The following is a 27,086-nucleotide window of genomic DNA, read 5'->3' on the forward strand; positions in this document are numbered from 1 at the left end:
GAGCAACGAAAATTAAAAATAAAAACAAAATTTCCGTAGATATAAATATAAATATAAAGATTATCAATGTCTTTACAAAAATACGAAATACATAAGTGATTATGCGCAAAACCGAACATAAGTGGAAGATGCTGATAAAGTAGACCCCACAAAACTCTGTCCACGATGTACGCATTCCATTTGTATTTTGTAATAAGTTTGGGTGAGAAACAGGAATCCGTCACATGTTACACGTGAGAGCAAGTGAATTGGAACTTTCTTACCTTTCGGCTTTGGCAAGCTGCTCAGTTACGTCCCTTTTGGAAGCCTGCTAAGGAAACCAGCTTGTGTTGTCATTATTCAATTCTTTTTTATGAGTTTTGCTTGCGGCCATTCCTTAATCTTTCTAGTAGTTCTTAATACTTTTAATTAACTTTTGCAATTGTAATTATTTTTTAAAAATTATAGTCTAAAAATAAATGAATAATTACATGTATTAAAGTTTAAATTATATATCTATTTAATATTATTTTTTAAGTGATTGAATGAATTAATTTAATTAAATTTTAAGTTTTAATTATAATTATTTTTAAATAATTTTTTTTTAAACATTGACATAATCTTACTCATTTGTGCAGCTTTGTTATGTGGGTTGGGTAATTGAATAGAGTTGTTTTTTATTAACCAATCTCATATGCTATTATTAACATTTAGTGAGATTTATAAATTTGGGTAAAAAATGTTCAAATTAAAAGAATTACTACTTACTCAAATATAATTGTAATTGCTAATGAAATTTTGTTTTAATAACAATAAGTAGTACTTAGAATTATGAAATTTTTATTTTAAGAATTTATCGATTATGAATTTATTCAGTTTTTTGTTGATTTATTAATTTATTTAATTGACTATTTAATTTTATTTTGTGATAATAATAACTTCATATTTGTTGAGAATTATTTGGTTGCAATATAATTTGAACTTATGACCAATATAACTCTTATAGAAAACTTATGATCCCTTCTCTCATATTTAAGATTCAAACATGTCCTCTTTCTATCCCCTTTTTTTTTTATGATTCAAAATTATATCCTTTTTCTCATTTTTTAATATTTAATATTTTTATTTTTTATATTTAATTTTTAATGATTTATTTTACCTTTTAATATTAAAAATCATGGAATTTTAATTTTATAAAAAAATTAATTTTAATATCAAGTATATTAATTTCAATTTTTTTTATTTTGTAAAAATCAATACAATCTAAATATTTTAAGACAAAGGAAGTTTTTGTTGCGAACTGGAACAACAGAAGCCTTCAAATATGATCAAATATTGTTAGGTTAAAAAGTCTCAATCCCATTACATCAGCGAAAGTAAAATCAAATAATCAATCACACAGGAGACAATAATTTAATGTTTCAATTGATCTACGTCAACGGATGAGAAATAAGATCCACTAGTTATAGAGAATTACAAACACATATCAAAATATATCAAACACTTAACATTCAATACTCATAAACACTTTTAATCTCTTTTAGTCATACGAAGTATTCTCAACCCAAATAAACACATATTCATGTGCATCATTTTAACATAATAAAACACATACCTATATGCACCAATACATCATATTTATGTGAACCCTCTCAATATTTTATATACCACTTCCATGAACCATATATATATATATATATATATATACACATCTATAAGACATAAATCTTCAGCAGTCTTATGAAGTGTCTATCCCATGAAATCTTATAACTCTCTTACATATTTTTCTTATATCTAATCCTACATAGACTTTATCATACAAACTTACCTATTAAGAATCTTTATATTTTTAAAATTATTATTCTGTAAGTCAAACTTGCCTATTAAGAATATTTTTACTTAAGTCTTATTGTCCATAAAGTAATATATAATAAATTGTAAATAAATATTTTATGAAACTTGAGTCATTGTTCATAATAATATTCATTTAGACTCAAATTCCATAAAATCATTTGTTTTTATGCTAGACATGTTTGACTTCACTTGCAATGGAAGTCTCACGATCATCTTTTTTTGTGTGCTTTTACGCTTCATGCAAATCGATTTTTAAAACACGAACTCGAATTTTTTTCTTAAATTGAGTTCATTTAGGCTTGACTCTTTTCATGTCTTAAACTATGCTCTAATACCACTTGTTGGAGATAATCACAGCTCCGATATCACTTGTTAAGGTAAAAAATTTTAATCAAATCATATCAACAGAAGCATAATCAAACAATCCATCAATCATATAAAATACAGTAATTTAACGTGATTCGATTTAACTAATCTACGTTTATAAATGAGAAACAAGATCCACTAGTTATAAAAATTTACAAACATATATCAAAATATATCAATCACTCAACAATTAATACCTATAGACACTCTTAATCTCTTTTAGTCTTATAAAGTATTTTTAATCCAAACAAATATATACCTATGTGCATCTTTTTAACGTAACCGAATATATACTCATATGCACAAATGCATCATATCTATATGAATCTTTTTAGTCGCATCTAATCAACTTTCATACATTATATAAATATATACACCTATAAAATGTAAAATATCTATATCATAAAATCTTACAATTCTCTTTTATATATTTTTTATATCTAATATTGTAAAGACATTAATTATTTATAATCATACAAATTTACTTATTAAAATTTTTTATTTTTTTAAAATTCTTATTTTGTAAATTAAATTTATTTATTAAAATTTTATTTTATTTTAAAATTATTATTTTACAAGTCTTATCATTCCTTAAATAGTATATAATAAATCGTAAATAAATTTTGTATGAAATTTAAGTTATTATTTATTACTCCGTTTGAAAGGTGCATAAAACAGAGCAAAGAGAGAGGTGGAATGGTGTCGTTTAGCGGCGGAAGTACACGCGTGCTGGCGGATAGTGCGCCCCCACGAGCCGCACCCCCCTGCGAGACTGCGACCCTGCTGTCTCTTGTCAACCGCGCAACGCATTGCCGCTACAGCCTACACAACATTTGCCTGCCCCGATGCACTTGCGAAACAGCACGTGTTTCCAGCTATAAAATCTTTCGAGAGATGAGAATTTTTTTTTCTTACTCGTTTAAGAAAACAAAAATAATATAAGACACAAATTATAATATATATATTTTTAACTTGGGTTGCTGCTGTTGCAAACTGCCGCTTGTGCCCCAATGTACGGAATTTTAATTCCTGTTAATATTATTCGAGGTGAATTTTATATTTATATCATATAAAATATTAAAATTTATATATTTATATTATATTATATATAAAAATTAATATTATAATTTATAACGATATAAAAATATAAAATATATATTTTTAAATTTTATTAAATTTATATATAATAATTATTAAAAATTTTAAATTATATTTACTAATATCATATTTATATTATATTAATATATTATATTTTAAATTATCATATCTATTACCAACCTAATTTCTTATCATTAAAGATTTTAATGGATCTCGATTGATTTGTGTGCCCTCTATCACATTTTAGTACTTTTTTATGTTTTTTTAATAAAATAAATCCCTAATTTATCAGTGATAAAAAAACACTTACCAACCAGTTTTATTTGAATAACAAGACATTGATGCCTGTTTCCTTTGTGATATAAATTAAATTTCAAAAAAATTTGAAATTTAATTTAATTAATTTATATAAATTTTTTAAAAAAATAATATTTAGTAAATGCGATTTTTTTTTTTTTTTTTATAATTTCAAACTTTATCTCAAAGAGGAGTTCGTGAATGAAGAAAATTTTATATTTTTCATTTGCTAAACAGAATTTAATCACGACAGACGACTTGCATTTTTTTTATTAATTTTCATACAAAAAAGCTTTAAATTTGAATGGAGGATGTCTTTTCTGTCTATTACCTTTGTCAAGAATATCAACTTTTAAAACATATATTTTTTATTAAAAAAATTTGTAATTATAAATATTGAAATTTAAAATTTAAATTTATTAAATATTATTTTTAAAAAATAATTATAAAAATAATTTATTAAGTTTCGGATTTTAAAATGAACATTTTAGAGTTGAGGCATTATTTTTTTAATTAAATTTAATATTTTTTAAATATCAAATTATTGAAACGAGTATTAGAGTGTCAAGGAGACATGTCTAGTTGGCATTGTGATTCGGCCTAAGATTTTACCTTTATGTGGTCCAATAATGAAGTTATTGAATCCAACTTTCCACGTGGGTTGTTTTTGTGTTGTCCACGCATCAACTTTAATTGTGATAATGACGTGGTCCTCAACTAACCTGGATTTTTTTTTTAGTTTCTTTTCAACTGTGTGTTTTTAATGTGTGGTTGAGCTTTCCACGTGGACCTTTTGTTCCATCCAAAAGCTAAAAAAAAATCATGAAACGTTTTTCGTGGGCTTTGATTCAAATTCAACCGCAAAAAAAAAAAAAAAAAAAAAACCTTTTCATGCCATTTGACATTCTAAATTTTCAAGGAAAGATGATGCACACGATTTTTTTTGTTCAACGAGCTCAATCCCAGGCAAAAGCATGGGTGGAAGATTTTTTTTTTTTTTTTTAGTTTTTTTTCCTCAAATTAACATACTTTGTAATTTTATTTCTTAAATTAAAATACTTTTAAGTTTTATTTTTAAATAATGGTACTTTCGTCTAATCGGATTTCACAATTATAATCCATCGTCAGTGTCTCATTCCTTTAAGGGAGCCAAACTACTTTTTTTTTTTTTGCAATCTCAGCCAAAAAGCAACAAAATCTGTACCACATCTAATCTTAAGGAAATGTTGGTTTAGGAAGATGCATACGTTGTCGTTTTGCGTGCTTCATCTTCATTATATTGAAGAGTGTTTTTTTTTTATCTTCAAAATTTTAAAATTTACTCTCTTTTTTTTTTTTTTCAAAATTAATCTAAAAAATTCAAAGATCAAAATCCCAGAAAATGGTTATGAAATCACCAAATCAAATTTCCATTTTTCACCAAAAAAATTATTCAATTTCCAATTTGTAATCTTTTTATTTTCCTCAAATTTTTATTCAATTTCATTGGTTGGTTTCACTATTTGATTAATTAATTTTTTATATGTAACATTTGAATATGTTTCTAATTTTTTTGTACCAATGATTCTCTAAAAATATATGATTAAAAATAATGATGAACCATTAAAGGAGAATTCTATTTACACCATAATTTTTACTCTATAAGCCCTATTACTAAATGCACTATAAATTCAAACTTAAATTTTTTATTTTTACTAAACACACCACATCTCTCAATAATTGATTTTCCCTTTATATCTTTAATATTTTTTTTATTTTTTATTCTTTTCTTTTCAATCTCAAATCTAAATTAACCTCAAATCAATCAAATTAACCTCAAAATTACATCTATTTTAGCCTTTCATTGATTAAAAGTAAGATTTTAAGATTTATTTTGTTTGTTTTGATTTAAATGCATGCAAAAATAAGTTAAAATTTACAAAATAAATTTCGTAGAATTCGAATTTATCAAAAATGGATTTTCAAAAAACCATTAAGATTTTCAAAAATACAAATTTGAGAAGTCTTAAAGGCTTTAAAAAATCTATTTCTAAACAACTTTTAAGACTTTCGAAAATCTATTTCTGTTTCCAAAAAATCTTTAAGGGTTTCAGAAGTTTATTTTTGAAAAAATTTTAGAGTTCTTGAAAATTCATTTTTGAAAAACCTCATTTCGAAAATATAACATGAAATTTGAAAATCCATTTATGAAAATATATCATAATTTTTTATAATAAATTTTTAAAAATTATGTTGTATTATCGAAAATAGATTTTTTAAAATATAAAAAAATCATATTCGAATGATATAAGAGAAAGAAGAATGAATGCCAAAAAAAAAAAAAAAAAGAAGAAGAAGAAGGTAAAATTATAATTTATTAAAAAATAAATTTGATATTTGTTATGGGAAGAAAATTGATGGGATATAAAGAGAAATTTGGGTGGTGTATGTAGAAGTCCCACCATTAAAAAGTTACCTTTTTTCTCTTTTAAAAATTGTAATTTTCTCTCCTTCCAATAGATGCTTCCCAACTTTGACGAGTGTATAATTCTAACCAAATGTAAAAGAAAAAAAAAGGAAAAACTTTAGCTGTAGAAAAAGAAATAAGAAAGAAACTTTGTAGAGTATGATTAGATTGTATAGCTTTAGCTGTAGCAAGAAAGAAAGTTAGCCCATGAATTAAATCAAAGCAGTCATTTCCCATTCGAACCTGAGGCACTAAGGCAGCAAATATCAAACATTCCCACAAAAATTTTTAGTGGATCACTAGAGCAATTCCTTTTATCATCTTATCAAGGTGGGGACGCAAATGCCTTTTCCCTCCTTTCTCATGCATTGTTCTATCAACTCAAATCTGATCACAAAATTTAATCAAATCCAGCATATTTAAAGCTTTAATTAAACTAAAATTTAATGAATGAAGATGTCTGGAATTTGCCATCTTCTTAACATAATTCTAATATTAACTGTTTATCCGTTGCCATATGACAAACTTTTGCCGCATTCCCCCTACTTACCTACAAAAGTATATTCCGATTCCCATTTCATGAGAAAAAGTAAAGAAGCAAATTGTTTAGATTTGAGTGTTTGACCTGATCACATTCACAAGTACTGTTGGAGCTAGTCAAGTTTGCTGCATGATAATGTGTTATTAACCTTTGAAGGGCTTAACATAAAGGGAATATTTAAGGTTTCTTGAGCGGTGCGCAAACCGATTACAGGACTATTTTTTGTGCTTCAGTGCCCTTGATTCATGCACGATTACAGGAAGGCCCAGGACCTGAATTCAGTTTTAATAACAAGCTCATATCTAACGAGGAAAGATAAAAAATGAAGGCAATTGGGGTTGGGATTTGTTAACCATTTGGATTCAGCAGCCCAAGCTGAGCATGGAAGACAGGAAAATGTTCCATTTCTACCGCTCTTGTCCAAGTTCTTTCTTCTCGGGCTCCTCTCTCTTTGGTCATTCTAATAATTCTGTGGCTTCCACATCACATTCAGGTTCATCGATGGTGAGCCAGATAATATCAATACCAAAATAAAAAAAAAAAAAGGCAAAGATTCTATAAAACAATCACATGATAAACATCCATGGTTTAAAAATCTGCTATAATCATTGAAACAGAAGAATAAATACCATGGCCCTGGATAGCCGCCACTCTTTAGCCACTGAATGTCCAACGTCGAAATAAATAAAGCTGGAATAAAGAGTATAATCCTTTCGAAGCTGGACTAATCTACTAGCTATCTGGGTTAGGTAATGGTTAGAATTTTTTTATAAAACATTCATCTTTTCAATTATAGGAGAATTGCTACTAAAATTATGGCAAGCAACCACTGCAATGGAGTTGGTCGACTATCCAAATAAGCAAAGCTGGATCTATGTGCTACTGGTTCTGTTGCAGCGGCAACACCAGCCTCAGGTATGTCGCATACTCCAAAAGTCATGTTTTCCTACACACAACAATCAAGTACCACAGTCAATCAGAAGCTCAAATTCATCATGTTTTTCATAGTTAGAATACAGAAAATGGTGATCCCTATGATCCCCTCGGTAGAGTTCTAATCTTCCGGGGCTTTAACCAACCATTTCTTACATATTTATGACTACTAAATCAAAAATTAGTAAATGGAAATGGAATGGAGATAATAGTAGAAGTATTATTTTTACAGACCTCGCAAGAGGCAATGATTCCGCATCCACAAACTAGATGACCATTTGCCACGTCTACAGCTTCTGGAGCGCCTCCACCGTCACTCCTCTGAGATGTTCATGCAAGAACCTTTAAGCTGCTCATGCTTTATTGGTAAGTGGTAACAATTGACAGTTATGTAACATCCTCATACCTTGTAAAAATCCACAGCAATGAAGTTAGGCCACCGTTTGCCAGCTGCTACGTAACATGTGTTCACCATGTTAATCAATGGAGCTGAATTGTGTTTGCAAGCTTGGGTTACATCTGGTGCATCAGGAAAGTAGTTGACTAAAGCCAGTGACCTTGATGTTGCATTCATCGCAGGTGATTCTGCCCGGTTTGGACATGAACCAGCTACCATCCCACGATTTCCATCTGTTATTTCCAAGTGCATCATTGTCATCTCTGCTTTGAAATAAGTATAATTTTCTACTTCCTTCAGTGAACTGTTTAAAAGATTATGGTAACAGGACTCACATTGGTTTTCTACCATGTATCTCCATTGATAAGCTATACCTTCCGAGGCCTCCTTAGCTGACTTTGAAGTGAAAACCAACAGGCGCTGATTCTTTTGGACCATATCATCAACTGTTGGCCAATTTCCACCATTTTTTGGCATTCGAGATACTGGAAACCAGAACTTCCTCAGGCCAGCAGCATCAAATACTTTACTCAAGCCCCTTGGGGAGGTAACATAGTCTTCAATGATAATGGTAACAATTTCTGATGGGTTTGCTTCAAGAAATGCTTGAACCTCTTTCAAAACATTAACTGCAGGTTGCTGATAAAAAAGCCTCATCCGTTAATCCAGTGGTAAAAGAATTGTTAAATTCCCCATTTTGCAAAAAACAAGTCGATATATTATACATTTATTTGCTTTAGATGTCGATGAAGACTTACAAAAGCTGTATAATTGAAGCATTGTCCTCCAAAGGAGTGACACAACCAGATGTCATTCTGGAAATCATACATGTCCAGCATCAAACCCCTAACACCATTCTGCATGCAAGACAGAAATTAAACCACTTCCGAATTCACATATTATTGAAAAAGCACAGCATATTCATTAAAATTTACCAAAAGATTGGCCAACTCTATAGGGAGAATATAATGTTGGTGGCTAACTATAAAATTTTTTAGTTATCTGATCATTGATGACACAATATATGAAAGCCAGTGCTCTCCTTCTCTAAAGGGGGAGGAGGGAATCTATATGAGTGAATGTAATGACTAATGATATTCGCCTAAAATGTGGGCTTTTAGAGGAGAATAAAGAATTTATTCCTAAAAATAATTAGTGATGCTTAATTTAGTATTAGAAAAGAGGCATGTTGATGTTGATTCTTTTTTTCCCTGCTTTAATTAATAATCACATGAGAACAAAAGAACAAATTTCAAGATATTCCAACTATTAACTAATAAGAAGGCCAGAGGGGATGTCTGATTCTGAACCAGATTGACTCAGGACATGGGTTTGGGAGGCTTTATCCTTTATTACTTAAAGACCATCTTTTCGTTGCTTTTCAATTTAAAATTGTGAGAAATGACAATCATTGCAGTCATAAACACATTTCCTACCCTTCCCTAACCACATTTCCTACCATTTTCCATTGCTTAAAGACCATCTTTACGCTGCTTTTCAATTTAAAACTGTGAGACCTGACAATCATTGCAGTCATAAACACACCAACAAACACCATTTTTCATTAGAGAAAGTTAGTGAAAAGGATTTTCAACATTAGTTGAAAGTCTACCATCAAATGAAACATTCAACAAAAGTGTACGCAAGTATATCAGATATCAAGGAAAGCATGGTTTGTATAATTTCCCTTTAAGCAACGAAATGCTTTGGTTTTCCTTCATTTTTACTTAAGATGGAATTCCCATATCAGTTCTACTTTATCATCTATCTCCAAACTGAGCTAAAATGTAAAAAGATTTAATGTAATATCTGAATTTTAAAAATTTTTTATTTTATATTTTAAAATTAAATTTGTTAATTAATATGGTATTTAATTTTAACGTTATTATTTTCATTATCATTTAAGGATTATTTGTGACGTTAATCCACTTTGAAATAATCATCCTCTCACTGTTCACATGTATATATAAAAAAATCAATGATTTCTTATTAAATCATCATTAAGGACCCATGTAATTAAGATGACAACATAGTCGAATCTTAAAGTCGTTTCTTATCCGCCTCGCACTAATCATCTAGATTTAAATTGGTCATCTCATAAAATAAATACTACTGTTACTTTAATTTAATCAATTCCAAGCTGTACAATTCACCCAAAACATGCTCTTGAATTGAATGCAGCATCCTCAGAAGTTAGATAGTACCTAACAAGCATATTCAAGCGCAACCAAACAAACTTAACAAAAAGACTTAGGCGTCCTTTCTCTTCAATATAAAAGTTTCAAATACCCTCACTTGATACAAGGAGATTCTAGTCTTTTAATCACATCAAAACATTACTTTCCAACTAATAAAGAGACATTCCTTAAAAGCAACCAATTACAAACACCGCCAACCAGCAAAAGCTGAAACTCATAGCATAGAAGTTGAGGAAGTGCATTTTCTTTTCGTTTTCATCTTTTAATTTGCAGATAGTTAAGCGTATAGAACAATTATAGTGATTAAACAGGGAGAGAACATACATTAAGCTGGCTGGTGATGGAATCCTGCTGGTTCGTAGGAGCTAAAATCAAAGATCCAGTTGCAGACCTCTCTCCTAGCCTTGCAAACGAGTTGTGGGTAGTCAACCAGGAGTATCGGTTAAACGGCAGCCCCTTAACCTAAATTTAACCATCATACACATATATGATCCCTTCCTGTTACATGTATGCAAATATGCACGATGTCGAAAATGGATGAATTGTACAGACCTTGGAAGTGGGGTTTACAGGTTGGATTCTGGTGCATCTTGGCCGTACGTTTCCATTTGCTAGACAGGTTTCACAGTGCAACCCAGAGTCACAATTCCCATCTGCTACGCATGTTTGTCCCTCCTGTTTGAAGATATAATTACACCCCACATTGAGAAAAACATAAAGGAGTCTGCTGATGAGTGATATTGGGTAATACCTTGAGAGCAGAGCAAAAACAAAAGAGAAGGGTAGTAATGATAAGAGCGGTAATCAACTGCAAATGAATAGTATATTCTCTGTTAGTTTTCCTTTGAAGACAGAGGAGAAGAAGAGAAGAAAGAGAAAAGATATTTAAAACTTGCCTGCATTGGTTGGTGATGGAGTTTGCTTTTTGAAATTTCTTCTTCCCTCTCTGATCTTTATATAGGACCAGAATTTCTAGTCCCTTAAGTTTGTGATGGTAGGATTTGTTGCGGTGACCCTTACATATAAGGGCATCAAAGCTGTCTAACAGCACAGGGCATGTTTTTCTTTAGTTAATGATGATTACCCAAGTTTTTAAAATATAGAGAAACAAGCTGCGACTTTGAGGCTAGCCAAAGGCCAAAAAAAAAAAAGAAAAAAACTGCAAAGTGCAACCATTTATTAAGGACCAATGATATCCGTTTTGATATATTATTTTTTATTTACATATTTTTTTAATATTAAATACTTTGATGTTATAATCTTTTCATTTTTAAAGTTAGTTCAATTATAAAATCATCACATCAAATTATTATATAGCATTTAGAGATTCTCACGGGTGTTGATTAATAATCGCTCTGATATAATTTGTGAAGATCAACATCCAATTTATGAGTTATTTTTCGTTTTAATTTGAAAGTCTCACAATTTTATTTTATAAAAAATTCATCACAAATTTAAAATTAAATCTTTACATATATATAATTTCTTATTCATACATTCTTTCAATATAAGATTAAAAATGATATATAAGATTAGAAACGTTACAGTTATCTTGAAACAAATAAATGATAGATATTAGATTGAATATAATGTGAAGTTTCGTATTAGTGTAGAATTCAAACAAGCACGAAGTTGAAACCAAGAGTGCTCTAAAAATTTGTTGCTTAAAGTCTTCCTCTTCTGCTTGCTTGCAATCATCAATCCATGAATTATATATATTCCCAAGTCTTTATAATTGTAACACCCATTTTCTCACGTTTTAATTTTTATTATGATAGTCGTAGGATCATTTTCTGGCTTCTTTTTTTCTTTTTTTGCCGTCCGACACTAAGAAAGTTCCTTCTGCATTTGTCTTTTTAAAGACAACAGCTTCGCTTAGAGTCATTTATAATTATGGAGATCCTAATCAACTTGTAAGATATTATCCGTAATTTTTATTTTATAAAAAATATTTTATAAATTTAAATTTAAATTTTTATTTATAATTATTGTAGATCCTCAAAATCTTTTAGACATTGAGGTGTCACAAGAATTACCTCCTACATCAACTTAAACTGATTTTAGTAGAAAAAAAAAGACAATATCATTGAGGATTTGAGAAGAATGTCGCTTTAAGAGTGCGAGTTCATCATGCATTACAGACAAGGTTGCTTCACTGAGCTGAGATCTAAAATATGTTAAAAAAAATGTATAAATATTGAAAACAAATGCATTGGTAATTTCTTACTGTCTTTTATGCCCCAAACAAATTTGCCAGAATCCTCTGACTTGGCAAACCTACATGCTGAACTCCTAGCTGCAACAACCATCTAAGGCAAGCTGGCTTAGTGGCCATTTGGATTTCAGCGTATCTTCAGTGAAGTGTAATTCAACTCATTGCATTATTAATTAAATTTAAATATTAATTTTAATGAAATTTATTCATCATAAAATTTTTATTAAAATTTATTTTTTTAATTGTAATAATAATAATAATAATAATTATTTTTAATTTTATCGTAATTAATCTTATTATCTTTTTTCACATTAAGCTCATGTCATGCAGGATAGCTCTAACAGCCTTTGGTGGCACGTATGACTGACACTAACCCAAGCCTGTTGAATGACAAATGTGGCTATTCGAGCTTCAAATCTCCTATATATGGGCCGAACTTACCATTGAAATAGCGTTCAAACCTCGCCCATGCCAATGACTAATGTCGAACATGATCAGCAATGAAGCATGGGCCGCATTTTCGACCCTATTTACTGAATTTTGGTTTGAACTAGAAGCACAATGAAATGATGAAAAGAAGAAATTTGGAAAAAGAAAACGAAAGGAGATCAGTCAGTCATGTTTCACTTCAGATGATTACTTCTATCTTTATCCAACAGTGCAAACTACGAAGAAGGCAACATAAATCGAAAAAAAAAAACACATGATGTTTTCCTTTTTTGAAAAGATTGTGGCACAACTGCAAAGTCCATTGTCTCAACGTCCTAATTCACAAACTGTCCAATAATAGAGACATGTATGAACTGGTGAAGACATTTACTACAGGCTATAATGTTGACATTAAATTTTTTTTTCTTTTAGAAAAATCACAATGATCTGAAATTAAAACAGAGTTACATATATTAAAATTTAAATTTAAAATTTATTAAGTAATTTTTTAAAACTGATTGTATAAACAAATGAAAATAAATTTTAGGTTACGTGGAAAATAAAGTTTTAAAGCAGTTAGTTTCAGGTAAATTCTCTCCATTTGATTGGAATGCATCTTAGAGGACTAGGGATCCTTCTTTAAGCAGAATCTTATTATATAAAAGAAGATGATGAGATGAACAAGCAAAGCAAAATGTTCCAGGCGTGGATTACAAGGATAAAGAAAAAAAAAGGCAGTGCTTTCTGCCAGTTCTAAATTTGCAGATAAAGCTGTTCATAAAAGTCACAATCTTCACTAAATTACCCCTAACATTACCCAATTTTTCTCATTGAAAAAAGCAGCAAGATCCCACCCGTGCAAGATAAAAACAAAAACATAGACCACAGACAGGCGATATGCATCAAAATCAACGTTTATTTTCTACTAATACGAGGTTGTAACACTACTCTAGTAGTAGTATAAAACTTTATTATTATTATTATTGGAGTGAAGATTGGGTATAATTTTTTGTCAGCACATTGAAAAAACTGATATGATTGCAAATGAAACCGTGCCCACAAAAAACAAACATGCTTAAGTTTACATTATTTTGGGTTTTGGCTGTTGCATTATCCTCACGCCTCCCAGAATTAATGTTGGTCCCCCTACTTGATTTATCACCACAAAGTTTCCAAACCCAGCCAATGCCATTGCCATTGCCATCTATTCTGTCTGACTCACACAATGTCAAATGATTAGGGGCAATTAAGCAAAGTACAGAATGATGCAGTTGGATTAAAATATATACCACTATTTTGATATAATTTGAATTATAGTACATAATTGTTTGAGATTTTGAGCAGATGAGTGACTGAAATTTGGGTGTTGATTTGCTTATCTATTGCAACATGGGAAGCACATGTTAAGGATTCTTCGATTGCAACAAGTTGATCTTATTCCTTTTAATTTATCCTCTATCTTCCATGGACAAAGGTCAGAGTCCTTTCCATCCTCGGAGGCCAATTACCTGTCCAAGCTCATCTGTCCCTGTTGACTGTAAAATTTTATCCTGTTAAAATAGATGCCATATTGTCTGATATATATATATATATATATATATATACAAATTTGCAAGAACTTTCACTCTTCCAAAGTTTTCTACAGAAACTTGTTTCACATTTTCTTGCCTCAAACAAACATACAAAACATTGTTTTGTTAGCTAAGAAAGCATTAAACAACCCTTGACTATGTGCTTACATACAAAAATTCATGAGCAGCTAATTTCTTCTTTGAAGGAAAAAAAAAAGGGTAAAGTGACGTGAAACATACTACTATAATAGCTTAAACTTAAAATCTCTATTTGTACCTTATTATTAATATTTGTGGATGAATTTGTTATGACATTTATGAAAAGTTTAAAATGAAGTGTCCTGTTCTATGTCAAGTCACTCGGTCACAAAAGGAGAAAGAAACCCCCGACCAACAATGAATCAGACATTATAATACCTAAAATTTGAAGCCGGACACTTGTATATCTAACCGGGACAAGAACTGTTGTTACTCATGTAATAAAGAGTCCTAAATATAATCTCAAAATTGACCCACTTCAATGTGATTCTTTGGGACCACATTCCCTTCCATTTTTCATTTTTCCCTGTTGTCAATAATAAATCAGTTTGAGTCATTGGGAACACTACACTGTTTGAAGACTGAAAGAGAGAGAAAGAGACGAAAGGAAGGGTCAAAAGCCGCACTCCCGCACTGCTCAGTGACGAGTGCCGCCCTCTCTCTGTTTCTCAGTTCTCTACGGTTCCCAGATGTGTTGACATTACCCCATTACTTAGATTTCCCTGTTCTTTCTTCACATCTTTCTCTCTCTGGTTTCTTTTGCCTAAACTTGCAAAGGGTTTCTTTCTTTGTCAGCCATGGCGGTTTATGTAAAGGGACTGTTGGGTTTCCTGGCTTTTCTCGGTTTGCAGCTCCCTTTGATACTGGCAGGTTACGTCTGATTACTTTCTTGTTTCTATTACCTGAGCTTCACTTTCCTTTTTCTGCAAGTTGTAATTATTCTTATGACTTCGTTTTCCTTATCGTAAAAGATATCATTTTGGGCAATTTATGATGCTTTTTTTTTATTTGGGTCTGGGGTAAGAGTGGAATCCTAAAATGGGTTTGGGTTTTGAAGCAGAAAATTTTGACTTATGATTTGCGTTGATATTAAAGTGCTGTTTTGATTATGATGGTCGGTATTAGAATGTTTGAGCAACCTGCACTTTGTACCCATTTATGTTTTTCGCTTACTGTTTAATGAATTTGAAGATAATGTCACGTTCAATCCAGTATCTATTCAATTTCTGTCAGAATTTAGCTTAATGGATGCTTAGAGTTCTGTGTCAAGAATTAATGGCCAAAGTGGTGTACTTACAACTTGATTTATATTACTTGCGTTTTTTGTTTTTGCTTAGAAAAATGATGTGGAAATGTAATTCCTATAGTACTGGCATGGATTTGGCACTGATATAGATTTTAAAATAAGGGCAGCCAATGAGTATGCCGGAATTAGGGGTAACGAGATCTAGTTACATTTAGCTAGATTATGCATTCCAGGTTTCAAGTTGATTGAATAGGGTCCGTTCCCTTTATAATCTCCTGTAATTAGCCATTTCTAATGGTTACAGAAATTTGACTATCATACTAACACCTTCTGTCAAACATGTTTCCGGTGATTTTCGGTGATATATTTTGCAAGTGATTGATTGCAAAGAAAAGATGGCTATGTTTTTGTTGCTTACTCATATCTGATTAATGGTCTTGCAACTTTTGCAGATTGCCCATTAGATTTGAGTGGATCAAATTTTACTCTTGTGGCTTCTTTATGCTCTAATAAAGGTGACAGAGGAAAGTGTTGCCGCTATATGAATGCTTTCATTGCAGTTTCTGTTGCTCGTTATGCAAATGTGACAAGCAACCTAGGAGTTACATTAGATTTATCTGATATCTGCATCCACTCCATATTGCAAACCATGGAACTATACGGAGTCCCACGAAATGCAACAATTTTCTGTGGGTTTGGCACAAAAATTCCTGTTAGTTATGACTGTAGGGGTCGAACAACTGTAACACAGATGCTTGAGTCTCCAAAATTTATGGATGTCACAGAGAACTGCAAACTGCCACTTTTACAAGAAAATGATTGTCGAAAGTGTTTAAATGCTGGCATTGTCTACCTTCATCATCTGCTTGGATCTGAAGATAATATGACATTGAGTACTTGCCGAGATGCAACCTTTGCTGCACTTGCGAGCCAAGTTGAAAACAATTCAGCTGTAGAAATTGCCAGCTGTTTTTTTCAAGTTCAGGGATTTAACATCCCACCAGGTATGAATAGTTTCACAAAAAAAAAAAAAGTGACTTTGATGTTTTATGAGAACTGTGTGTATATCTTTTGTCATGTGGATAGTTTTTCCTAAGGTTTCTCCTACTTTTGCAGTTTCTTGCATGGTTCAAATGTTTATGATTGTGTAAACTTTGTGTCCCTGTACCCCCTTCCTTGCTTTTCCTCTTACAGCGGTGATGAGAGCCAAGAAGCATTATTGATCCATTACATTTCTGGTACTTAAAATAGGTGGTCTAGAACAATCTTCAGGCTAAAATTGAGTGCTTTTATGGGAACTGATAATAAACATTGTCATGCTCGGATGCCTTGTTCAAGAAAAAATAAAATAAGAAACCTAAGAATGCCTGGAAAGACTGATGCCCCTAATATAATATCTCATCAAAATGTGCTTTTGCTTTCCTGTATTAACTGCATCAGGACACATTAAATATGTGAGTATGTTTTCCATGGCTTATCTTCTGTAAGTAAATGAACTTTTATGTATTCCTTCCAATTAGCTAATAATTTGTTGTAATCATGATTCTAGTTTCAGAGACAACTCCATCTCCCTCTGCCCCTAAGACTTCTCCTACTCCATTGGTTGCTGCTAGTCCAAGCCAACTCATGTTGGGAGTACCTCCAAAACAAAAGCACCATACATACCACCTAACGTTGATTCCAGGTGTTGGCATAGCAGTTACTATAGCTGCTGTGATGATGCTTATAGTCTTGATAGTTTTGATTCGTAGGAAAAGCAGAGAGTTGGAGGATTCTGAGAGTATGGACAAGAACTCTTCAAAACTCTTTCCTTCTCCTCGGACCATGCGTAAATTTCAGAAAGGTTTGTTTTGATATCACCTATTCTCCTTTGATGAAGGCAAATTGTGGACATCATTTTCTATCTGACAGCAGGTGGGTGATCTGATGGGGATTGGTATTAAATGTAGGTACTTCATCAATGTTTCGAAAATACAGCTACAAGGAAACAAAAAAGGCAACTGACAATTTTAACACTGTCATTGGACGTGGAGGGTTTGGGACGGTGTACAAAGCTCAATTTAGTGATGGCTCAGTGGCAGCTGTGAAGCGGATGAACAATGTCTCAGAGCAGGGGGAAGATGAATTTTGCAGAGAGATAGAACTTCTTGCTAGATTACACCATCGTCATCTAGTTGCTCTAAGAGGATTTTGCATTGAAAAGCATGAGAGGTAGTTCATTGTTGTATATATGTCCAGTTGATCGATTCATCCACCAGAAAAATTAATTGCTTTTTGCTTCATGGCAGGTTTCTAATGTATGAGTACATGTCAAATGGAAGCCTAAAGGATCATCTTCATTGTATGCTTCTCCATTCATCTAATTCACTTCTCTAAAGTTTGATATTTTCCTTAAATGCCTTTGGGAAGGGATTCTTAGGAGCATTTAGGAGTCAGTTACATTGTTTTGGTTCAAAATGAGAGATTCTCGCCTCCATTTGACACAGTATCAACTTTTCTTACCTTTATTGTTTGCGGTTATAAAAATTTTCTGTGATAATTATATAATAAATTTATACACTTGAATGCAGTGGAAGGTAGACTTAATCAACTGCTTCTTTCCCATGTTATTTTTCTATGTCCATCACTTGTTCATTGCAATCCCTAAATGAATTTGATATCGTATTTCTGCAGCCCCAGGAAAAACCCCACTGAGTTGGGAGACCAGAATACAAATTGCCATTGACGTGGCTAATGCTCTGGTAATAGTGATTGATTCAGTTGTTTTTTGAATTTGCGGATTTGTTTATACAAAATGATCTTCTTGCTAAATCACTTCTCTTTCCTCGTCTGTGGCTTATATCTGCAGGAGTACCTTTGTTTTTATTGTGATCCACCTTTGTGCCACAGGGACATCAAATCAAGTAACATTCTGTTGGATGAGAATTTTGTTGCGAAGGTATTGCGTCTGTTTAATGCACATTTAGTTGTGCTACTGCTTGATTTTGCTCTCACATTTAGGAGGAAACTCCTTACGGAATATAAGTTCTCTGCAGGATGCTCATCGATGCACACAGACACACAACTTAAGAATTTTTTATTTCCTCATTTTAAAACAAAGTAAATACTAGTAGTTTTTGTTTTCTTTCTTGGCATACATATGTTTGATAATAAAAAAATGAAGTACAACTTTTGATAACTAGGGGAAGTTGAAAGCTGGTGAAAACACAAAGGCCATTCTAAAACTAAGAGAACAGTTTGTGAAAATGAAACAGTTTTTGAAGAAATTCAGTAAGAAATCTTTCGCATGAGAATTTTGAATAACGTTTGTCTTCTGGTAAAAGCATCAAAGTACATTGCTTTGAAACAATTCATGCTTTCTGCTTTACTGTATCCTCTAGGTTGCAGATTTTGGCCTTGCACATGCTTCAAAAGATGGTTCTATTTGCTTACCCGTAAATACTGATATCCGTGGCACTCCAGGTTAGCCAATAAATTATAGGAAGGTTCAACAATAATTGTCTCATGTTCTTTACTAAGGATCTAAACATTAGATGACTTTCAGGTTATATGGATCCCGAATATGTGGACACTCAAGAGCTCACTGATAAAAGTGATGTGTACAGCTATGGTGTGCTACTTTTGGAGATAGTGACTGCAAGACGAGCCGTACAAGATGGCAAGAATTTGGTAGAAGCATCCCAGATACTGATGGCATCAGAGTCAAGGCTAATTGAGCTAGTGGACCCCCAGATTAAGGACTCCTTTGACTTAGACCAACTCCAGACAGTTGTGACCATTGTGAGATGGTGTACTCAGAGAGAAGGTCGGGCTAGACCGTCAATCAAACAGGTCCTTCGGCTTTTGTATGAGAGTTCAGATCCAATGCAAAGTGGGTTTATACAAGCTGTTGAAGATGAAGATTATGAAGGTAGCGATGGAAGAGGAAGAACAAGTAGAGGAAAATTTCCTAGGAGTGGGCCTCTTTTTCACAGTGGAGATGGAAGATATTTTGCTTCTTCTTCAAGTACATCAAGGTCATATTGTAGTAGAAGCTTTTTACTAGAAACTGGCTCACCACAATCTCCTCAAAATATACTCTCCCTTTAAGGCCAATCATTTGTTTTCTTCATCAAACAATACGAGAGCTGCCTCTATTTGGTTTAAGGCATAATTGAGAGTGCTTGATGTGATTCCAGTCATGAGTTGGCAGGTATGCATGGTCTTTGTTATGCAGAATCCTCCTGTTGTAAAGCAAGTGAATGCCATCAAGCTTGTTACTTGTAAAAAAGGGCAAAAAAGAATTTAGAAAGTTATTATCTTATAATTTTCCAGTTTGTGTTTCCCTAAATTTTTTGGATAACTGAGACGTAAGTGTATTTTTTGCTTGTACTATTGATACAGAGATTAAGATATTGCAGCTGAGAGAGATGTCTCAGTGCAATTGTTTTATTACCTTCTAACGGAGTTGCTGCGTACTTTGTATTTAGGAGTTTTTTTTTGGTCTTTTTTTTGATAGGGTGTGTGGGAGTTCGAAAGTCTGGGCAAATTGAAAGTTCATGGAACTTGTTTTTGCCATCAAAATCAAGTAGCATATGGTTCAACAATCAAGGGTTTCGTTTTTGCTATGGTTGGATTCCTCGGCGGCCGTGTACTTGAAGTTGATGCTGCAGAATCAAGGCACCATGCTTGTCCAATCTAAAAGGCTTGGGATAGAGGAAACAAAAAGATTGTTGGCAAATCTGATTATCATATGTGCTGCAATCACTCTTTGCCTATCTGTTCGGACGATCCAAACTATAACAACACATTCTGGCAGCTACTACTAAGGTCGCTATCCGGTGAACAATGTTGGAAAAATCATTGTAACTTCGATGAGAATCTCACAGTTATAATGAGTCCGGCCATTGGAAAATCAGAAAATTCATTAATTCTATGCTATTTGACCTTTCAACTCAACTTGATTTTGTCGATCATATGAACGTCGGGATGATCTATGCATGTAAGTACTTCCAAATCTTCAAATACCATGTCCAGGTGGAACTAGTGATCTGAACAATGGAACAGCTCACTTCATCAAGGATTCCTCATTTCTCTCTTCTTTTTCTTCTCTATTGCCACATCATTGCCTATATCAGGAAGCCCTAGGACCTACATTATCCACATGGACAAATCAGCAATGGCTGCTGCCCTTTCCGCCCATCACGATTGGTACACGTCAAACTCATCCCTGTCATGACCAGATGGCTTTTCCCCATTGCATCTCTACACTCACAACCATGTAATGGACGGCTTTAGTGCCGTTTTGTCCCAAGCCCACCTTGATTAACTTCTCGAATTGCCAGGTCATATTGCCACATACCCTGGAACGCTTGGCCACCTCCACACCACACGTAGGCTAACATTTCTTGGATTGAAAAAACATACCGGGCTATGGTCTGCAGGTGGATTCGGTGATGACATGATGATTAGGGTCCTTGATACAGGCATCTGGTTTGAAAGCGAGAGCTTTAACGATGAGGGCTTGCCTCCAGTGCCAGAGAGATGGCCTGGTGCATGCTAAAGCGGAACTGAATTCAACTCATCTTATTGCAATAGGAAGCTGATTGGGGCAAGATCCTTCAGCAAAGGCATGCATCAGGAAAAAAGGAAAATAGCAAAAACAGATGACTATGATTCACCGAGGGACTACAAAGTCCATGGTACCCACAGTCCCACACATCATCCGCAGTGGCAGGCAGCCCGCTGGTTGGGGTTGATTGTTCCGGATATGCAAAAGGAGCAGCTATAGGAATTGCACCAAAGGCTAGGATTGCCATGTACAAAGTGGTGTTTTTTGATAACGGTTACAGTACTGCTGCAGCAACTGGTGTACTGGCTGGCATGGATCAAGCCATAGAGGATGGTGTGGATGTCATGTCATAATCTTTGGGGTTCTATGAGATTCTGTTTGATGAGAACCTAAGAAAGGGATATTTGTTTCATGTTCAACTGGCAGTAACGGCCCTCATGCATATACCATTCTAAATGGTGCTCCCTGGATCACTACCGTTGGTGCTGGAACCATCGATAGGGACTTTGCAGCTCATGTCACACTTGGGGATGGAGACATGACCGTAGCTGGAAAATCTGCATATCCAGAAAACTTGTTTGTCTCTAGCGTTCCAATATATTTTGGACATGGAAACCGAACCAAAGAACTCTGCCAATATGACTCTTTGGACCCCGAAGAAGTCGCTGGAAAGTACTTATTCTCTGACTTCGAGTCCAGCGGCCAAAAAAATGAAAATGAACAAACTTTTGAAAAGGACAGACCTGGAGCTACTGGAGCTATCTTTAGCCCGGATTTTGGGCAGTTTCTCCGCCCCACAGATTTTTTCAAGCCCTTTGTAATAGTAAAGCCCAAAGACGGAGAGTTGGTAAAAGATTACATCATCAATTCCAAGAATGCAATCGTCAGTAACAACCCTTTTCGGTATTAAGCCAGCTCAACAAGTGGCTCATTTTCCATCTCGAGGACCTGACAGGATATCACCATGGATTCTCAAACCCAATATTCTGGCTTCTGGAGTCGACATTTTGGCCGCATGGGTTCCCAACAGAGGCTTTGAACGAATTGGCGACGATGATCAGTTGCTTACAGATTATGCTATTATATCTGGAACATCCATGTCTTGCCCCCATGCAGCTGGCATTGCCACACTGCTTAAAGCCACCCACAGCGACTGGAGTTCGGCAGCCATCCGGTCAACAGTGATAACAACAGCCGATGTTATTGATGACGCAAACGGCCATATCATTGATATGATCACAGGAGTTCCTGGGACTCCTTGATTTCGGAACGGGGAACATAAATCCTAATAACGCCCTGGACCCTGGCCTTGTCTATGACATTGAGATTCAAGACTACATTGACTACCCGTGTGGGTTAAGCTACACGAGAAGACAGATCCGGACTATCACGGGGACATCTCACGTTACGTGTCACGGGTCGAGACTTAAGCTCCGAACCCGCGCGGCTCCGGGACCCGGGCATTCACCCTTCCGGCGTCCCGGATCAGCCTTCTCGTCACGGTTCACACCCTTGTGAGGTATTGTCCGCTCTGGCCCCCATGGCCTCACGGTTTTGTCCTACAAAAGGCGCCTCACAAGGCGGAGATGGTGTGAACCCTTTTATACCCCAGGGACCTTCCTATTATGTTCGATGTGGGATTCAGGACTCTCCCTTAAGTCCGTGACATTCTCCCGCACCCAACCTCGTGACGCCCTCGTCACGGAGGCCGGCCACCCTGCCTACCTCCCTCGAGGCGCTCGGCGTGGATCGAACGGTTTAGGGCTGGCTCTGATACCACTTGTCACGGGTCGAGACTTAAGCTCCGAACCCGCGCGGCTCCGGGACCCGGGCATTCACCCTTCCGGCGTCCCGGATCAGCCTTCTCGTCACGGTTCACACCCTTGTGAGGTATTGTCCGCTCTGGCCCCCATGGCCTCACGGTTTTGTCCTACAAAAGGCGCCTCACAAGGCGGAGATGGTGTGAACCCTTTTATACCCCAGGGACCTTCCTATTATGTTCGATGTGGGATTCAGGACTCTCCCTTAAGTCCGTGACATTACGTGTGATAATGCAAACCTGGATCTTAATTACCCATCATTCATCCTTATCTTGAACAATACTAACACCACCAGCATCACCTTCCAGAGGGAGCTGACAAATGTGGCAGATGGTAGCTCGGTTTATTGAGCAGTAATGAGGACTCCTTCAACTATGAATGCTGTAGTGCAACGAGCAACAATTACGTTTGCAGGAAAATACAGTAAAGCCAAGTTCCAACTCACTGTGGACATTGATGTCGGCGTAGCAAGTGTCCCTCAGTGATCACTATGGAAACTATGGATTCCTGAGCTGGTACGAGGTCAATGAGAAACATGAAATTACAAGTCCAATAGTCTCTGCATTCGCGTTTTAAGTCAAACTGATAGCAGCCAGAGGAAAAAGCAGATAACTGGCTGGAAATTCTACCTAGCATTACTTCTTTTTGGAAAAAATAATGGAGCAAAAAAAAAAAAGAATTTATAGCTCGAGATTTTAATTTACAACACAGTTCCAGTATAGTGGTTGATCAGTTACATTGAGAAAGCATGAGAATTACATGGAAATTTTAACCTCCAAATCCATGCATGACGCACAATACAAATAACGGTGCTCCCAGCCTCTCCTATCTATCACTTACGAAACATTGGATAAAAATTTCAGACAAAAAGGGAGACACATCACAAACCACGCATGCAACATCGCAACATCCCTCACCTTGTCAAACAACTCCTCCAGCGTCTCCACATCAAGCTTTGTATAATCGAACAGTTTCTTGTACCGCTGCTGGAATATTTTTTCAAGGCAACCCAAGAAAATCTGGCAAGAATAACTCATAAGAATTTTCTGCAACTCATATTTAAATTGCTCGATGTTACGGTTGTCAACATCACACCCTGCTGGTCCAAAGTTAGTCCATCCTTTATTCCCCCTCTCATCACGTTCGTCGACAACCACTCTTTCCTCATCAGAAGAGCCAGCACCTGCTGCAACTTCCATGCTTTCGTCCTTATTCCGCTTCACCTTCTTATCTTTCCTTGCCAGAACCAAAGGAGGTGCACTTGGGCCTGCTTTGCAGTTTCGAAGGTAGACAAATTTCTTATGACCTTTTCCGTCAACTGCCAGAGTGTCACTCATCTTTTTGAAAAGATTAACAAGTTTGAATGCCCCATACTCTGCCACATAAAGAGGCCTCCCAAAAGACTTTTGATACTCAGCAGGAATACGGGTAAGGGGCATGCATCCTCCTGAAAGTTCAAGCAATTTCACCAGTTGTCCCTTCAAACCATTTATGTCTCCTGGCTGTATCCACACACTATCATTCTGATCATAAAAGCCAGGACATCCCGATGCTTCATTTAAACCAGATGGGAGACTTTGTGACCTCAGAGTTGAAGAGAAAGAAGGCATGGCTATTGAAGGGTTACTTGTATATTCAGATAACGATTGTGACACAATTGAGAAATCTCGAGTTGTAATAGCATCGTGAAGTGCCCCTGTAAAAAGTTGTCTCTTCCTCATTTTGGCCATCTGTACTCTCACTAATATGGCACCGCATAAAATGCCCAGCAATATCAGCTGCTCCTCCTAGAGGAGGCATTAAGACCTTTGAGGGAGGTACAAAGCCTTCCCCACGAGCAACACTAGGCCAGTCCCAAACAAACTTACCAGCATTGCTCAGTGCCGATGAAACAACCACCCCAGAAGGTATAACAAGAATGACTGTATAGCCACGTTGACCAAGTATATGAAGAGCCGGAGCAAAATCAACATCACCTGAAATCAGCATGATAGATGAAGGTGGAGGGTTATCAAGGGCAAATAAAAACATGTCAATCAAGATAGCTTTGTCAGCAGTATCTTTCCTTCCATTTGGGACATCTATGAGTTTGACACCAGTTCTCTGGCAGTTCTCTGAGTCTCCTGGGGAAGGCATTAAAATCCCCATATGCCGAGAACATCATAACAGCTCCTTTAATTACAGGATGCACTCGCAAAGCCATTCTTATATTCCCTGCTACATCTTCGGGGTGGACATCACTTGGGACAGGGCAGTTCTCCATATCCCAAAGGATAGCCACAGGACCATCAGTGGGAGTTCGGTTTTGCTGGTTCATAGGAGGCTGAATCACATTCACATTTGAATCCACCATAAAATTTCCCCTTGGTTCTGAAGCTTCTGAAGGAATTATGGATGTCGATGCATTTACATTGGCCATCGTCACTCTTTATCAGAAAATCAACCATAAGAAAATGAATCGGAAAAAGTAACGAGTAACCAATGCAAGGATGTTGTAAAAAGTAATCCTGAAGGCTGGGCAAAGCAAATTGTGCGTACAACAAGGACCAGTCCAATATCTGAAGAAGAAATGTTAACAAACTAGTCAAGTGATAAGTTGATTACATGAACAGAATCCTACAAGATATATTTGACAGCAAGTTAACAATGTATAAACGCATTAATTTGCAACAAGGGGTGATGCAACTGACAATCGAAAAAGCATCAAGGAGCCACTACCAGAGTCACAAGTTCTATATAAAACTAAGGATAAAAGGGTATAAACAAAGCACAAGAAGTTCATCATGGGCCATCCATATGCAAAAAGGAAGAAAGAGTGAGGAGGAATACAGTGCAACTGGTTCTCCTATTAGTTAAGTTAAAAACATAAAGATTGCCTTACAATTAGTAGTAGACACGCCAAAACTTTCCAAATTAAGGAAATGTTTAGCATGGTTATGAAAACTACCCACCGTTTGGATGTTTCCTTTAACATCTGTTCTAGATACTTGCCACATAAATCATTCAAAGTAAAACAGGAAATAAATTTTAAAAAAACCTAATAATGTGGCACTTGAGAGAAAAATGGTGCCATAATTTATTTTGCTACTTCTTGTTAAAACAGTTTTGGAATGATCAATGTTGTTTATAAGCCTGTGTTCAGTAAAAGATGTCGAAAACAACAATGTCAAAAGTATGGCACCGAGTTCCTTGAAAGCAGAAAGCTGATACCAAGAAAGTTTCTAAGAATTCCCAATACAAAACCAGTTTCTTAATTCTTGGAATCGAAGATCACAATTGACAATTGTTTCCATTCGAGTATGGCACCGAGTTCTAAGCTTTAAAAATTTAAATTAACAAATTTTATTCTATCATGTATTGAAGATGAGAATCCTGGACACTGAAAAAAAAGGCCTTCCTAAATTCAATCACTAAACTCCAAGGCTGCAACGAACTAAAAAAGGACTATTTAAATCCCGAAATTTCCTATGAAACAAAGCAACACACAAACAAAAGGTAAAATATCCGATGATCACTCAATCAAGAAAAATAGAAATGAAACAGGAATTAACATCAAAGGAAGAGAAAAAAGGTAGCTTATGTCAACCAATAATCTCAGATCCTGCAACCAAAAGAAACACAAAAAGATCCAAAATTTATTAAAAAAAGATCTTTATTTCAAACCCAGAAAAGTTGAATAACAAATTATGTTCATTTCAATAGAGAAAAGCATAAACCTGGGGAAAAAGGAAGGTATTTTCCTTGATGGGTTTACCTTGTTCTTTTAAACGAAAAGGAAAATGAGATAAACTGCCCATTGGATCTGGCTGGTTTGGTTCCTGGTGGCAGGTAAGGAAGGAGATGGACCATAATAGGTCCCTTTGAGCCAGGAGATGAGCCCTAATGGGTCCACTTGACAGCATGGGCCAAAAATTTAAAGCACACTCCGGGTGGAGTGGAACCCTCCCATAATAGGTCCACTTCAGCCAGGAGATGGGCCTTAATAGTCCACTTGAACCAGTAGATGGGCCCTAATAGGTCCACCTGAGGCAGGAGATGGGCCAAAAATTATAAAGCACACGCCCAGTGGGAGTTCTAAACCCGACCATAATAGGTCCACTTGAGCC

General features: G+C 34.9%; 2 protein-coding genes and 2 pseudogenes across 3 annotated transcripts; 2 read left to right on the forward strand and 2 right to left on the reverse strand.

Moving 5' to 3' along the window:
• Nucleotides 1-6,583: 6,583 nt before the first annotated feature.
• On the reverse strand, nt 6,584-11,229 carry LOC111298391 (PI-PLC X domain-containing protein At5g67130-like). Of its 2 annotated transcripts, XM_089745499.1 has the most exons (9): nt 11,006-11,213; nt 10,861-10,917; nt 10,662-10,784; nt 10,434-10,571; nt 8,670-8,768; nt 8,247-8,550; nt 7,921-8,144; nt 7,749-7,835; nt 6,595-7,527 (listed from the first exon to the last, which is right to left on the reverse strand). In XM_089745499.1, exons 1-9 carry the CDS (start codon nt 11,009-11,011, stop codon nt 7,372-7,374), a joined length of 1,194 nt encoding a protein of 397 aa, XP_089601625.1. In that variant the 5' UTR covers nt 11,012-11,213; the 3' UTR covers nt 6,595-7,371. The 2 variants fall into 2 exon arrangements, with proteins under 2 accessions (XP_089601624.1, XP_089601625.1); XM_089745498.1 differs by having other exon boundaries at nt 6,584-7,527; nt 7,921-8,550; nt 11,006-11,229.
• A 3,574-nt stretch (nt 11,230-14,803) lies between these two features.
• LOC111296186 (putative receptor-like protein kinase At1g49730) lies at nt 14,804-20,077 on the forward strand. The gene is made up of 9 exons (XM_022890316.2): nt 14,804-15,233; nt 16,062-16,613; nt 17,159-17,452; nt 17,559-17,820; nt 17,898-17,950; nt 18,283-18,350; nt 18,458-18,547; nt 18,990-19,071; nt 19,154-20,077. Exons 1-9 carry the CDS (start codon nt 15,161-15,163, stop codon nt 19,696-19,698), a joined length of 2,019 nt encoding a protein of 672 aa, XP_022746051.2. The 5' UTR covers nt 14,804-15,160; the 3' UTR covers nt 19,699-20,077.
• Nucleotides 20,078-20,638: 561 nt separating this feature from the next.
• On the forward strand, nt 20,639-23,556 carry LOC111298392 (subtilisin-like protease SBT3; annotated as a pseudogene).
• Nucleotides 23,557-23,635: 79 nt separating this feature from the next.
• LOC111296192 (uncharacterized) lies at nt 23,636-26,720 on the reverse strand (annotated as a pseudogene).
• Between the last annotated feature and the right edge of the window lie 366 nt (nt 26,721-27,086).

This window comes from Durio zibethinus, chromosome 16 (assembly GCF_047325235.1).
Source record: "Durio zibethinus cultivar Kanyao isolate XHJ-2024 chromosome 16, ASM4732523v1, whole genome shotgun sequence".
NCBI lineage: Eukaryota > Viridiplantae > Streptophyta > Magnoliopsida > Malvales > Malvaceae > Durio > Durio zibethinus.

Bases quoted from the DNA above. Each gene is read 5' to 3' on its own strand.
- LOC111296186 (XM_022890316.2), top strand. From the start codon at position 15,161: ATGGCGGTTTATGTAAAGGGACTGTTGGGTTTCCTGGCTTTTCTCGGT. The intron at 17,821-17,897 runs GTAGTTCATTGT...GCTTCATGGCAG, and splicing joins TGCATTGAAAAGCATGAGAG to GTTTCTAATGTATGAGTACA. The intron at 18,351-18,457 runs GTAATAGTGATT...TTATATCTGCAG, and splicing joins TTGACGTGGCTAATGCTCTG to GAGTACCTTTGTTTTTATTG.
- LOC111298391 (XM_089745498.1), bottom strand. The intron at 8,769-10,433 runs GTATGTTCTCTC...TCTTGCATGCAG, and splicing joins CCATCACCAGCCAGCTTAAT to AATGGTGTTAGGGGTTTGAT. The intron at 7,836-7,920 runs GTATGAGGATGT...TGAACATCTCAG, and splicing joins TTGCTGTGGATTTTTACAAG to AGGAGTGACGGTGGAGGCGC.